This window comes from Mobula hypostoma, chromosome 13 (genome assembly GCF_963921235.1).
Source record: "Mobula hypostoma chromosome 13, sMobHyp1.1, whole genome shotgun sequence".
Classification (NCBI taxonomy): Eukaryota; Metazoa; Chordata; class Chondrichthyes; order Myliobatiformes; family Myliobatidae; genus Mobula; species Mobula hypostoma.
The window spans coordinates 73,794,358-73,808,319 of NC_086109.1; the positions used below are offsets into that span (position 1 = coordinate 73,794,358).

Here is a 13,962-nt window from a genome sequence, read left to right on the forward strand (position 1 = left end):
AAATTTCATGGATGTAACTAATAAACCTCTTCAGAACTGATAACTATTATAACCTAACCTAACCTAACTGGTAGGTATCCACCTATCTACTATCTACCAAGCTAATAAAGATGCTTATACAAGTGACCTCAGCATTCTGAGACAGTAAAATTAAAAACCAATGTATGTAACTCAGATGTGATCTAATAGCTATTAGTTGGAAAGGCAGATCACATATTAAAATTCTGAAAGGCTTTTGAAATTAAACTCAAAGGGTCAACAGCAATCTACAGTATTGATGTTCATACTTAAACTACTCCAGTATAGGAGAGGCTTTGGAGGTTGTAATATCACACTCATGCTCTTAGAACAGAAGAGCTCAGAAATTTGGAAAGCATAATGAATTCATGAAAATCTTAACAACACCATGAACAAGAGGGATACAAAAGGGTAACACTATGAAATATTCCACACCTTTTAAATCTTGGTTCAGATTTTGGTTAAGTCCCCACTCTCGAGACATTCTCATATCATTTAAAGTAACATATATGACATACAATTTAAACTAATATATATGAATAATCAGCAGGAGTTCAAGGTTATACACAGGGAAATCACAGCCGGGTGTAAGAATAATAGGGGTGTAATAATAGGTGACTTTAACTTCCATAACATTGATTGAGAGGGACTAGCATAATGCTTAAGGGATTAGATGGGACCGAATTTACTAAGTGTGTCCAGGAAGGTTTTTCTGAAGCAATATGTACACACGTTTGTAGAAAATGTTGCACTCAACCTCTGGACTAGCATATGAAACTGGATAAGTTACTGATGTGTTAGTCAGGAGGACTTTGGGACCAGTCACCATAGTTATCTTAAATACAAAATAGTTATCTTTGTCTCAAGGTAGTAATAGAAAACGACGTGACAGGTCCTCAAGTTTGAATCCTTAATTGGAGGAAAGAACATTTCAATGGCTTTATGTAGTAACTCTCAAGAGTTGATTAGGAGAGGCTGTATGCAGGTAAAGGGACATTTGACAAGTGTTTTGTTTAATAAAGTGAGATAGGAAGAGCTGAAAGTCACTGTGTTCTTGAATGAAGTCAATGCTGGTAAGATTAGGAAACCTTGGTTGAAGAGGGATCGAGAGGGTCTGGCCAGGGAAAAGGGATTCCCTTGATCCTAACTCCAAGAACTATACTTAAGGAAAGTAGGAAGACAAAAAGGGCACATGAGATATCCCTGGCAATGAGATAAAGGAGAATCATAAGGATTCTGTCAGTATATTAAAGAGTATAAGAGCAGCAGGGAGAAAGTAGGTCATCTAGTAGGATCATCTACATGTCGAGCTACAGGAAATGGGCGAGATCTTAAATGGATAATTCTCCTATTCATTATCTGTGGAGAAGGGCATGGAAGCTAGTGAGTTCAGGGAAAGCAACAGGGATATTCTGGAGCATATCAACATTAAGACTAAGGAGGTGCTGGCAGTCCTAGAAAGTATAACAGGTGGATAAGTCCCTGTGTCCTGATCAGGTGTATCCTAGGATGTTTGGGAAGTAAGGGAGAAGCTTGCAAGGGCTTTGGCAGATATTTTTGTTACTTTGCCAGCTACAGGTGAGGTACTGGAAGACTGGAGGATAGTTAATGTTGTACCTTTATTTAAGAAAGGCAACATACATAGGCCTGAGGACTATAGGCTAGTGAGCTTGGTATCAGTGATAGGAAAGTTATTCGGGAAGGGATTGTGACAAACATTTGTTGCATATGAATCAGAATCAGGTTTAATATCACTGGCATATGTTGCAAAATTTGTTAACTTTGCAGGAAAGCAGTACGATGCAATACATGATAAATATAGAAAAAAACTGAATTACAGTAAGTATATTAAATAGTTAAATTAAGATAAGTAGTGCAAAAGCAGAAATTTTTAAAAAAGTAATAAGGTAGTGTTCTTGGGTTTAGAAATCCGAGAGTACATGGATAGTCAGCATGACTTTGTCTTTGGGATATCATGTTTTATGAATTTGATTTGAGGTTTTATTTGAAGTGACAAGAGACTGATGAGGGCAAGGCAGTAGATGTGTCATGGACTTTAGCAAGGTTTTTCACAAGGAACCGCATGGTAGACTGGTACAGAGGTTAGAACACATGGGATCTACAATGAATTAGCCAACTGGATACAAAACTGGCTAAGTGGTAGGAGGCAAAGGGTGGTAATGGAGGGTTGTTTTTTCAGACTGCAGGTGTTTGATTAGTGGTGTGTTGCAAGTATTGATGCTGCAGTTCCTTGTTATTCATCATATATGTCAAAGATTGGATAAGAGTGTTGCTGTCATGATTGGTACAATTGCAAATGACGTCAAACTTGGAAACAGATTGAACAGTGAAGAAGATTGTTTAAATTTACAATGGGATATTTTTCATGTGGGGAAGTGGACAAACAATTACCATATAACCATACAACAATTACAGCACGGAAACAGGCCATCTCGGCCCTTCTAGTCCGTGCCTTACTCTCACCTAGTCCCACCAACCTGCACTCAGCCCATAACCCTCCATTCTTTTCCTGTCCATATATCTATCCAAGTTAACTTTAAACGACAACATCGAACCTGCCTCAACTACTTCTGCTGGAAGCTCGTTCCACACAGCTACCACTCTCTGAGTAAAGAAGTTCCCCCTCATGTTATCCCTAAACTTTTGCCCTTTAACTCTCAACCCATGTCCTCTTGTTTGAATCTTCCCCACTCTCAATGGAAAAAGCCTATCCACGTCAAATCTACCTATCCCCCTCATAATTTTAAACACCTCTATCAAGTCCCCCCTCAACCTTCTACACTCCAAAGAATAAAGACCTAACTTGTTCAACCTTTCTCTGTAACTTAGGAGATGAAACCCAGGTAACATTCTAGTAAATTTTCTCTGTACTCTCTCTATTTTGTTGACCTCTTTCCTATAATTCGGTGAGCAAAACTGTACACAATACTCCAAATTTGGCCTCACCAATGCCTTGCACAATTTCAACATTACGTCCCAACTCCTATACTCAATGCTCTGATTCATAAAGGCCAGCATACCAATAGCTTTCTTCACCACCCTATCCACATGAGATTCCACCTTCGGGGAACTATGCATCATTATTCCTATATCCCTCTGTTCTACTGCATTCTTCAGTGCCCTACCATCTACCATGTATGTCCTATTTTGATTAGTCCTACCAAAATGTAGCACCTCACATTTATCAGCATTAAACTCCATCTGCCATCTTTCAGCCCACTCTTCTAACTAGCCTAAATCTCTCTTCAAGCTTTGAAAACCTACTTCATTATCCACAACTCCACCTATCTTAGTATCATCTGCTAATTGCAGGATGAAAATGCAAATGATGTATTTTGAAAAGTTAAACCAGGGTAGAACATACATAGTGAATAGCAGGTACCTGGCATGTTTTGCTAAACAGAAAGATCTAGGCATACGAGTACAGAGTTCCTTGAAAATGCAACAAATGCATATAATACTGGATCACTTTTCTCAATAATTAAATGAACAAGTATGACATTTTTTGTGTTACTTATTTAATCATGTTCTCCTTATCTAGTTTTAGGACTAGTCTGAAGATCTGATCATATTTTAGCTCATTTATGCAGAAATAGAGAAAATTCTACAGGGTTCAGAAACTTTCTAGCACCACTGTAAATACTTGTGCTCTTTTGCGGTTTGGTATGGAACTGAAAGTCTCGAGATTTTTCTGAAAACGAGAATTTGGATGATGACCCAGAGTAAGAGTTACATCCGCCATACAATGCAACATTTTGAGTCAATACTGCAGTTTTCTTAGAATGACCATAGGAGACATATTTTGTGTGGTAACTAATCAGCCATATCAAAAAAACGGTTCTTTAAGGTTGTTGTAGCCAGGTGGGTGGGGGAGGAAGAGAGGGTAGTGGGAATAAGCTCCCACTATCTATTAAATGTTCCCAATGGCGTGCATGTCAAATAACCTCTAAGAACCAAGTCCAGCTCCTAGTCTTTGTGCGTGGCTTAGCTACTAAGCCCAGTGAATTCATCTCTACTGACAGGAGAAGGGGCAAAAGCAGATTACTGGCACCTTAAAAACAAGTTGTTCCGGGCAGATGGGGCCCTTCAGCCATGGTTTGCAGCTCACCTAGGAGAAGGAAAACTCTGATCTCAAACCTCCACTGCCTTGCGGCTCTACCCACTCAAGAAGGCGGCTTCAGGAGTAAACCCAGAGGAAAACTCTAGAGCTGGAGTCTCTAAGGCAACCCTTGGTTAAGTTCAATGCTGACTGGTAACTGCTGCTATACTGCTGGTGCAAAACTCTATCAGGCTCTGCTGTCCCTTAGGATTTATCAGCTACAAGGAGAGGGGCAGCCTGCTGCATGGGCAACAGGTTGCTCTCCATATTGCACTGCCCTGGCTTGCAGACTGGCTTCTGTATCACAGCTAGGGTGCAGATCCACGGTCAACCCTGAGAAGCCCTCCTATCAAAAATCCCAAAGCATTTTTCAAAAAAATTAATTACTGAATGAACGAATTGTTCATCTGTTCTTACTGATGTTATTTGTTGGATGAAGTGTGCTCATGACACTGTTTCTGAAATTATGGTACAAGATCCATTTGAACCACAGGCATAGATGAAACAGGTGTTGCATTAATATCTGATTTAACTGATTACATCTATGAAACTACAGATACTCTCACAGAGGAATATTAGTACAGATTATTTGTCCATGTCCTAATACTGGCCTATGCACTGAGTATTGAGAGTTAGGAAAGAGACTGGAGAGCAGGACCTCAGAGGTAGTAATCTCTGGATTACTCACAGTGCCACGTGATAGTCAGGGCCGGAATAGGAAGATAGAATAGATGAATGTCTCCTTGAGAAATTGGCGCTGGGTCAGGGTTTCAGGTTCTTGGGATCATTGGAACCTCTTCTGGGGCAGAGACAGGTTACACCCTAACTGGAAGGGAACCAAAATCCTGGCTGGGAAGTTTGCTAACGCTGTTTGTGAGAGTTTAAACTTACTTTGGCAGAGAGCAGGAATCCCAGAACACAAGTTCAGGAAGTGGAGGGATTGAAAGGAGGGTAGAGGTCATGACTAGCAGGAACAGGTAGGAGCAAGGTAATAGAAAGAATGGGACAGAGAGTTTCAAGTGTGTGTATTTTATTGCTAGGAGTACATGGGTAAGAGTGGTGAACTTAAGAGCGTGGATCAGTACAAGAAGCTATAATGTTGTGACCATAACAGACACTTGGTTGAGAGAGGGATAGGAATGGATGTCTAATTTTTGCAGGGTTTCAACATTTTAGAAAAGATTAAAATAAAGGAGGCAGAAGAGTCCAGAGAGTTGTACTTTTAATCAGGGACAATATCACCACTGCACTCAAAAGGGACATAATGGAGGGCTTGTCCTACGAGTCTATATGGGTAGAACTCAAAAATAAGAAAGATGCAACCATGCTAATTAGATTATAATATAACCCCCACCCCCCAACCCTATAGCCAGCAGGACTTGACGAACAGATATGCAAGCAGATTAGGGAAAGGTGACAATGCTCCCACTAATCTGTAATGTCGAGTGTGCTGAAAACTCTTGTGCTGTACAATTTTTTTGCCCACTGATAACAACATGTGCGCACTGAAGAATTTATTCAATAAACAAGCCAGCTCTAAAATCTGCAGACAAATTATTGCAAACTCCACGTTGTCAACACCGCCCGCATCAGAAAAGGAAATGTGATTGTGTAAGATCGTGAAATATACTTAACATGCCACCGAGGTACAGGGTGACAACATTTCATGCGCAGTTTAAATTCCTTTGTCCGCTAGTAGCAAAAGATGTGTGCGCACACACCTTAGAGAGAATATTGGATGTAAAAACAACAGGGTTGTTGTAATGGGTGTCTTCAGCTTCTCTAATGTAGACTGGGATATCCTTAATGCAAAAGGTTTAGGTGGATCAGAATTTGTTAGGTGTATCCAAGAGGGTTTCATAAATCAATATGTAGATAGTCTAACACTTACTGGACTTAGTGTTGGCTATTAAGCCTGGGCAGGTGACTGACCTATCTGTTGGAGAACTGTTAGAGAACAATGATCACAACTCCTTAGGTTCTAAGATAGCTATAGATAAGGATAAGGACTTCATGCGAGAGTATTAAATTGGAGCATTGCAAATTATCAGTGTACTAGGTGAGAGACTTAATTGGTATCAACTGTTTTTGGACAACTTTCATATGACACATGGAGGGTGTTCAAGATCAACTGTGCAGAGTACAGGAGAGATATTGTATGTTCCAGTAAGGAGAAAGGACAAAAATAGCAAGGTAAGGGAACCTTGGATGTAGAGAAGTTATGGATTTAGTCAAGAAGAAAAAAGAATTATATGTAAGATTTAGAAAGCTTAGGGAATTAAGAGAATTAGGAAAGCCAGGAGGGGTCAACAAAAAAAGTCCTTGGTAAGTAAGATTGAAAAGAATCCCAAGGCTTTTGTCATGTATGTCGAGAGCAAGAAGATAACTAGGGAGAGGGTAAAACCACTGAAGGATAAAGAAAGGAATATGTGCTTGATGGTGTAAGATGTGGGTGAGGTCCTAACTGAATAGGAATAGTCAATGTGGCTTGGTGAAGTGCAGGTCTTGCCTGGTGAGTCTGATTGAAATCTTTGAGGAAGTGACAAAACATATTGATTAAGGCAGAGCAATGGATGTGGTGTCTACAGATTTTAATAAGGCATTTGACAAGGTTCCCATGGTGGGCTCATTTAGAAAGTCAGGAGGGATGGAATCCAAGAAAACCTGGCTGCATAGATTTAGAATTGGATTGCCCATAGAAGACACGGTGAGAGTAGATGCAGCGTATCCTGTATGGAATTCAGCAACTCTGCATGGAATTTGGTGACCAGTCATGCTCCAGGGGGTCTGTTCTGGGACCCCTTCTCTTTGATATTTTTATAAATTAATTGAATGAGATATTGGAAAGGTGGGTTAGTAAGTTCACAGATGACAGTATGGTTGGTAGAGTTGTGGATAGTGTAGAAGGATGTCATAGGTTACAGTGGGACATTGATAGGATACAGAGCTGGGCTGAGAAGTGGCAGATGGAGATCAATCCAGAGAAGAGTGACACGATTCATTCTGGAAGGTTGAACTTGAAGGCAGAATACAGGGATACGTAACAGTTCGGAGGCACAAAAGAATCTTGGGATTTGCCTCCACAGATCCGTCAAAGTTGCAGCACAATTTGATAGGATGGTTAAGAAGGCACATAGTGGGCTGGCCTTTGTTAGTCAGGAGATTGAGTTCAAGAGCCATAAGGTAATGCTGCAACTGTATAAATCTCTGGTTAGAACACATTTGGAGTATTGTGCTCGGTTCTGGTTGCTTCATGATAGGAAGGAAGTGGAATCTTTAGAAAGGGTTCAGAGAAGACTTACCAGCATGTTGTTCTGATTAGAGAGCATGACATTTGAGGACAGGATGAACAAGTTCGGGATTTTTCTCTTTGGAGGCAAGGAGGATAACGGGTGACTTAATAGAAGCACAGATAAAGTGAACAGCTGGAAACTTTTTCCCAAGTCAGAAATGCATTTAAAGTGAGAGAGGGTAAGTTCAAAGGAGATATGTGGGGCAGGTTTTTTTTATTGGTGGGTGCCTGAAATGCGATGCCAGTGGGGGGGCGGAGGTGGTGGTGGAGGCAGATATAACAGAGGCATTAAAGAAATAGGTACACGAATGTGCAGGAAATGGAAGGATGTGAACACTTTGTAGGCAGAAGGGATTAGTTTAGTTGGGTATTTGATTACTAATTTAGTTGGGCTGAAAGGCCTATTCTTGTACTGTACTGTTCTATGTTCTACAACCTACTGACTCGAGAAGACTTTTAAACAACCATGACTCCATGACTACTCAGTTATGCAGACATAAGTAAATAACGAATGTTCAACTAGATTCTGGAACAATGGTGAATGTTTCATGAAGACAACACACAATTACTGTGCTCAAACTTTCGTGACAAAGAGAATCTTAATTCTCTTAAGGGAAGCTCCAGGTACATGGTTTAAATTCCATTAGGCTATTAAGCATAATTAATGCAAAAATTACTAAAATATTCCTCAGTAGCAAGAATGTGCAAAATTTGATTTCGGTAGTCGATATAAAAATATGCAACACACATAAAAGTTGCTGGTGAACGCAGCAGGCCAGGCAGCATCTCTAGGAAGAAGTGCAGTCGACGTTTCAGGCCGAGACCCTTCGTCAGGACTAACATAAAAATATGCAACTGTTTTGCCTTTGTTGCAATTTAATACACTCACTTCTCAATCAACTAAAAAATGTGCACTTTCCTTTGGGTACTGATATTTTTCATTTCAGCAAAAATCTCAATGGATATTTGAAATACAATAATTTTTTTCTATAATTACCCATTATACAAGGCAGCCATAGGGGTCTCCACCAGAGGATAACACTTAGGATAGACAATGGTAAACATTGGTTTGCTGCAGTGATGACAATGTCCCAGTGGGTAGAATAGTAACTTGTACAGATTCCTAGGTAATGAGATTGGGGACAAGATTTCCAGACCTAGAGAAGAACATAACACTGTAAATTTCTTTGCAATTATCATCCTATTTAATGAAGCTTGATTTTTATAAATGTATGCAGCAGCTGTACAAACACCACAGTTTGAATCCAGACTTGCACAGCAATTGCAATACAGGTAAAGAAACAGCTTCAACTGTTGTACATGTTATGTTACAGGTAGTATTATTACTGGCAGTGTACTATAGAGATATTAACAAGCCCTGATATTTTCTTTTACTTATTCTCCCTAGATCAGATGTCATAACACAAACCACTTTATTAGATCAGAGGAAAAGTCAATAAACTCTGACATCCACCAAATCTGATCACTGGAGTAATAAGATTTACTGTATCTCAGTTCCTCCTTCCAATTTTTGTTTCCCATTTGGTAAAGAATGCAATTTCTGATCAGAGTCCATCTTTATAAAATGAGGACGAAAGATATACAGAATGGGGAGGTGCATCCCCCTTCCCCATGCCTGATCACTCTGTAACTCATGTTTCAACATCAATACACACGAGCACTGCACAATTCTCTGAAATTCAGCAGTTGGATGAAGCTGCACTAAACTGTGAGAAATCACTATGAACTCAAAATGGTAAAAGCACAAAATTATATGCCATTTTCTTCTACACTTATTCTTAACCAATCAAAAGCAATTTGAATATATTTGTAAGTCAATTAGAAAATTGGAATTACATTATGTGTCTTTTACACTTAGGACTCAAATAACCAAGACCTTGTTAATAAATGGTTTAAACATTTGCTTTTTCATTAGCAGCTTGAAGAAATAAATTTGGCCCATTCTGTTTTCCGCATATATTTCATTTAGAGTTAAGACAAAACAATCTGTTTGATTGGCACTCGATCCTCTACTGCCTCCATCACTGACACATGGTGGATGTGTCTGCAGCATTTAAATGCATTGTAACTATCCACCTATGAAACTCCAGGAGTCTCACAAATTCAAACTCTGCCACCCAGTAGGAGCAAGGGAACAGCAAGTACAAGAGGTGCATGGCAACAGCACCACTTATTAGACCTCTCCTGTCACACATCACCCTGAGAGATATATCATCTGACTTTCATCATCACTAGACCTAAACCTTCAAACTCCTTAGCCCCAGTCACAACAAGGGTAGCTCACCATTAACTTCTCAAAAGCAATAATACCTGGGCTATAAATACTAGCTTCGCCAGCAATATCCACATCCTGTAAATATATAAACAAGTGTGCTGTTCATACACAGAAATTAAGAAATCAATATGACAGACAATATTCATCACATATGAATAGAAAATACATAATATAATTAGTATATTAAAAATACATCTAATCTATGACAATCTATTCTAATTATTGCAATTCACTTGTCACATTATTTAATGGAAACTTCTGCTTCCTACATAAAATAAGGAAAAGGGGAAATGATTGGATAAATATAGAATAATAAAATCATAGGACGGCGAATCAGTGGAATTCATTGCCACAGACGGCTGTGGAGGCAAAGTCACTGGGCGCCACGGTAGCGTAGCGATTAGCCAAATTCTATTACAGCACAGGGCATCGAAGTTCAGAGTTGAAAATATCTGGCGCCCTCTGTAAAGAGTCTGTACATCCTCCTGTGGAATGCGTAGATTTTCTCTGGGTGATCTGGTTTCCTCCCACAGTCCAAAGATGCTCTGGTTAGTAGGTTAATTGGTCATTGTAAGTTGTCCTGTGATTAAATATGGGTTGCTGGATGGCGTGCCGCTGTATCTTAATAAATTAAAAAATAAATATGCAAAGCAGAGGTTGTTAGGTTTTTGATTAGTAGGGATATTAAGGGTTCCAAGGAGCAGGCAGGACAATAGGGTTAATAAATTAGCCATGATGGAATGGTGGAGTATACTCGATGGAATGAATGCCCAGTTCAGCTCCTATGTTTTCTTGTCTAACTGCTTGTGCTTAGCAGACCTTATTACAAAATGAAAGCATTTAACCTCCAGTTTTGAAATCAGCCTTTCCTTTAATTCATCATGATCATTCATCAGTGTGTTACCTTAACCAAAAAACAACTACCATTTATAGCAACCGCAACTTTAGAAAACAGCACATTGCGACTTGCCACAGAATGTCCCAAGTAGTTGATATGAGATTACAAAATTTTCTGAGTATGTACTTGACTATTTACTTCATAAACACCAAATATCTGCAAATTCTATTTAAATACTGCAACCAGATTGGGAAAGAAGCGAATCTGATCAGTATCAGTCAAATATATCACTTGGACCTGAACAGCTTAAAGTTCCCGCATCATTATTAAAGATTCTACTGTAAACCAAATGAAATGTTTTCTTTTCTCTCCAATATAGGCTCCATCCCCATCTTCACTGGCTGCAGTGACATAATCTTGTTTAATTTAAACTACTATTAAAAATCCCAGAGTGAATGCTTGAAGGCATAGAACAGCACATATGAAACAAACAGCACATCTGGTTTTCAGCAGCACAGGCAGTACTGGTCAGAGCAAATCAGGTAATATTACAAGTAATGCAAATTGGATTACTTTGCTGCTAATTTGACAAACGTTCCACAAGGCTCATGCACCTACTTGACAAGTATATACAGCTCCTTGGTGTGAACGTAATGGACAATCTAACCTGGACCCTCACCACCTCCTCATTAGTCAAGAAGGCACAGCAGTGCCTACACTTTCTGAGAAGACTGAGGCATGCAAGGCTCCCAGCCCTATTCTAACAACTTTCTACAGAAGCACCTTTGAGCGTCCTTACTGGCTGCATCATTGGGTGGTATATAAGCTGCAAGTCATTGGACTGCAAGAGCCTACAGAGGATAGTTAAAACTGCCGAGAGGATCACCAGGGTCTCCCTCCCCGGTGAGACATTTGTGACATTTACTGGGAGCAATGTATATGAAGGCGCCGACCATTGTTGAGGATCCCTACCACCCATCCCACAAACACTTTGATCCTCCAATATCAGGAAGAAGGCATAGGAGCAATCAGGACTTCGATCACCAGACTGGGTAAGAGCTTCTTTCCCCAGGCTGTGGGATTGATTAATACCCTGCAACCACCAAGGTCTTATCACTAGGATAGTGACCTGTGTACTGTTTACCTGCGCTGCACATTTTACATGAATTTTGAATTATATTTTATTAACTTATTTGTGGTAATATTTTGTTTAATGTGCTGTACGTGATACATGTATTGTGGGTGCACCAGAGTCCGGAGGAACATTGTTTCATTTGGTTGTATCTATGTACAGGTAGATGGCAATAAATTTGAACCTGAACTTTTAAATTAAACAGAATTTATTGGTATGTTCAGGAAACATTGAAGATCAGATGATGTTCATCAGTTTCAAAAAAAGGTCTGTTGTAGTTTTGAAACGCACATAGTTCACATTGCAATGAAATGTCATGCATAATGCACTATGGATAAATTTTGTTTGGAAGTGATAATGCAATGCACACTGCCAGTTTTCATAAATAGGCACAGGAATTCAGTTTTAGATTATCTGAACAAGTCTAAATCACATTATTTTTTTGTTTTCTGTGTAAGGATAACCAATACACATTTACCATTTAAAATGCTCATCAATAGAGACAAACGGAGATACAACTCCCTACATCAAATTTTCTGCATAGCCAACAAATTTTGCTCTTCCTTCCAATGTCATAATTGAAGTAAAGAATCAGCTAATTGAGAAGAGTTAGGACAGTGGAAAAGAATTCAATCAATTCATGTCTTAGTGCATGCTACAACAAAGGAACACACAACTAACAGAACAGTTTTGTTTTTCATCCTCTAGCCTTAGAATGTACTGTAGATGAGTATGGTAAGGATCTGTATAAAATAGGTTAGTGTGAGATGCACATGCAAATATTTTCAGTGACTTCCTAGTGTATACCTCACATTGCAGTTTGAAAGTGGAATGCATGAGAAGATAAAATTTATTTTCAAAATCCATAGGCTGTTTTGCAAAAGTAGTACAGTACAAAGACATGAAAATCTATAAACTACCAAAAACATAGTGCAAAAGGAATATGCTTTTATCAAGTTTAACTACACTTAATTACTTAATATTGTTGGAAAGATCTTGGCATGTGTCCCAAGTCACTGATTATCAAAAAGGAAAATAGTAGCAAGCAAAGAATTCTTGCAATTATTATATATATTGTGGTGAGACCACTACAGGAACATCTTGTACAAATATGGACCCCTAGCCTATGGAAGTATATGTGTTTATTGGTGGGAAGTGCAATGATTATATTGAGTAGCAGTGAGTTGGTTCGGGTGGCAATGCAACACAAGGAAAAATGAAAAGGCTGACCCCTTAGACTGGATCTTTTGCCAATCACCTAAAATAAATAGCATTTTGGCCATTAGAAGTAGTCTCTCTAAATGAAGGAATAAAAATTATTGCAAAATTAGTGAAGAGTAGGGAAATGATAGATCATTCATTGGATGCTAAAGGAATTTTAAAAAATAGCAATTATGGAAGTGAGGCAAATCGTCTAAAACCTTATGGAAGAATAGTCTAACCCATTTCTTGTAATTATTACAAAATTGATGAAATGGTTATCATTCTTATAGTTACTGCCTGTCAACCCCACTGGCATTTTGGGCAGCATCATCTTTATAGTACTGTAATAAAAGCATTTTTAATGTTAAAACTATAAAACCATTTATTCATATTATCAGTCACTCTCAATAAAAGGGTTACTAGTTAAACATGCCTTTATCAGATATTCGGAAAACACTGTAGATAGTTCTCATAACCATTTCTTGAAGGGTTGGCACAGGGTCATTTTCTGTTCCTATTCCCAGGATTTCATCTGGCAGAATGATGGTCATCTGTTTATGGGAAAATGACAGCTTCACATCTTCATCTTGTGTTGAGGAACCGCAACTATGATTAAACAGGAAACAAAATTATATTCGTTAGTCAACAGAGTGGATTCTGGTTAATTGGGCCAACAGTTAATCTGGGCAGCTGCTAATCTGGGAGAACTCAAAGAACAAAAACGAATCAAGAAAATAACTGGGAACCTTTTCGTTTATTTGGGACATTCTGCCGCTTAATTGGGATAGGAGACTGTTGCCAATGTTTTTAACTGGCATCTGTCATGTGCACTTATGTGGCAGTTAAACACTACACCATACTTAGAGTCATAGAGAAGTACAGCACTGAAACAGGCCCTTCAGCCAATCTAGTCCATGCTGAAACTATTTAAACTGCCTACCCCCATCAACCTGCACCAGGATCATAGCCCTCCATACCCCTACTATCCATGCACCTAACCAAACTTCTCTTAAACATTGAAATCGAGTTCACATGCACAACTTGAGCTAGAAGCTCATTCCAT

At 39.0% G+C, this 13,962-nt stretch overlaps 1 protein-coding gene across 10 annotated transcripts in view; it reads right to left on the minus strand.

Moving 5' to 3' along the window:
• Window positions 1-13,962, minus strand: part of lrrc28 (leucine rich repeat containing 28) — an 89,468-nt gene that overhangs the window by 6,123 nt on the left and 69,383 nt on the right. For all 10 annotated transcript variants that reach the window (XM_063065935.1, XM_063065941.1, XM_063065934.1 and 7 more), the window contains exons 9-10: window positions 13,333-13,505; window positions 8,428-8,587 (exon numbers count right to left, since the gene is read on the minus strand). In XM_063065935.1, the coding sequence (XP_062922005.1) occupies window positions 8,428-8,587; window positions 13,333-13,505 (333 nt within the window). The remainder of the gene's footprint in view (window positions 1-8,427; window positions 8,588-13,332; window positions 13,506-13,962) is intronic.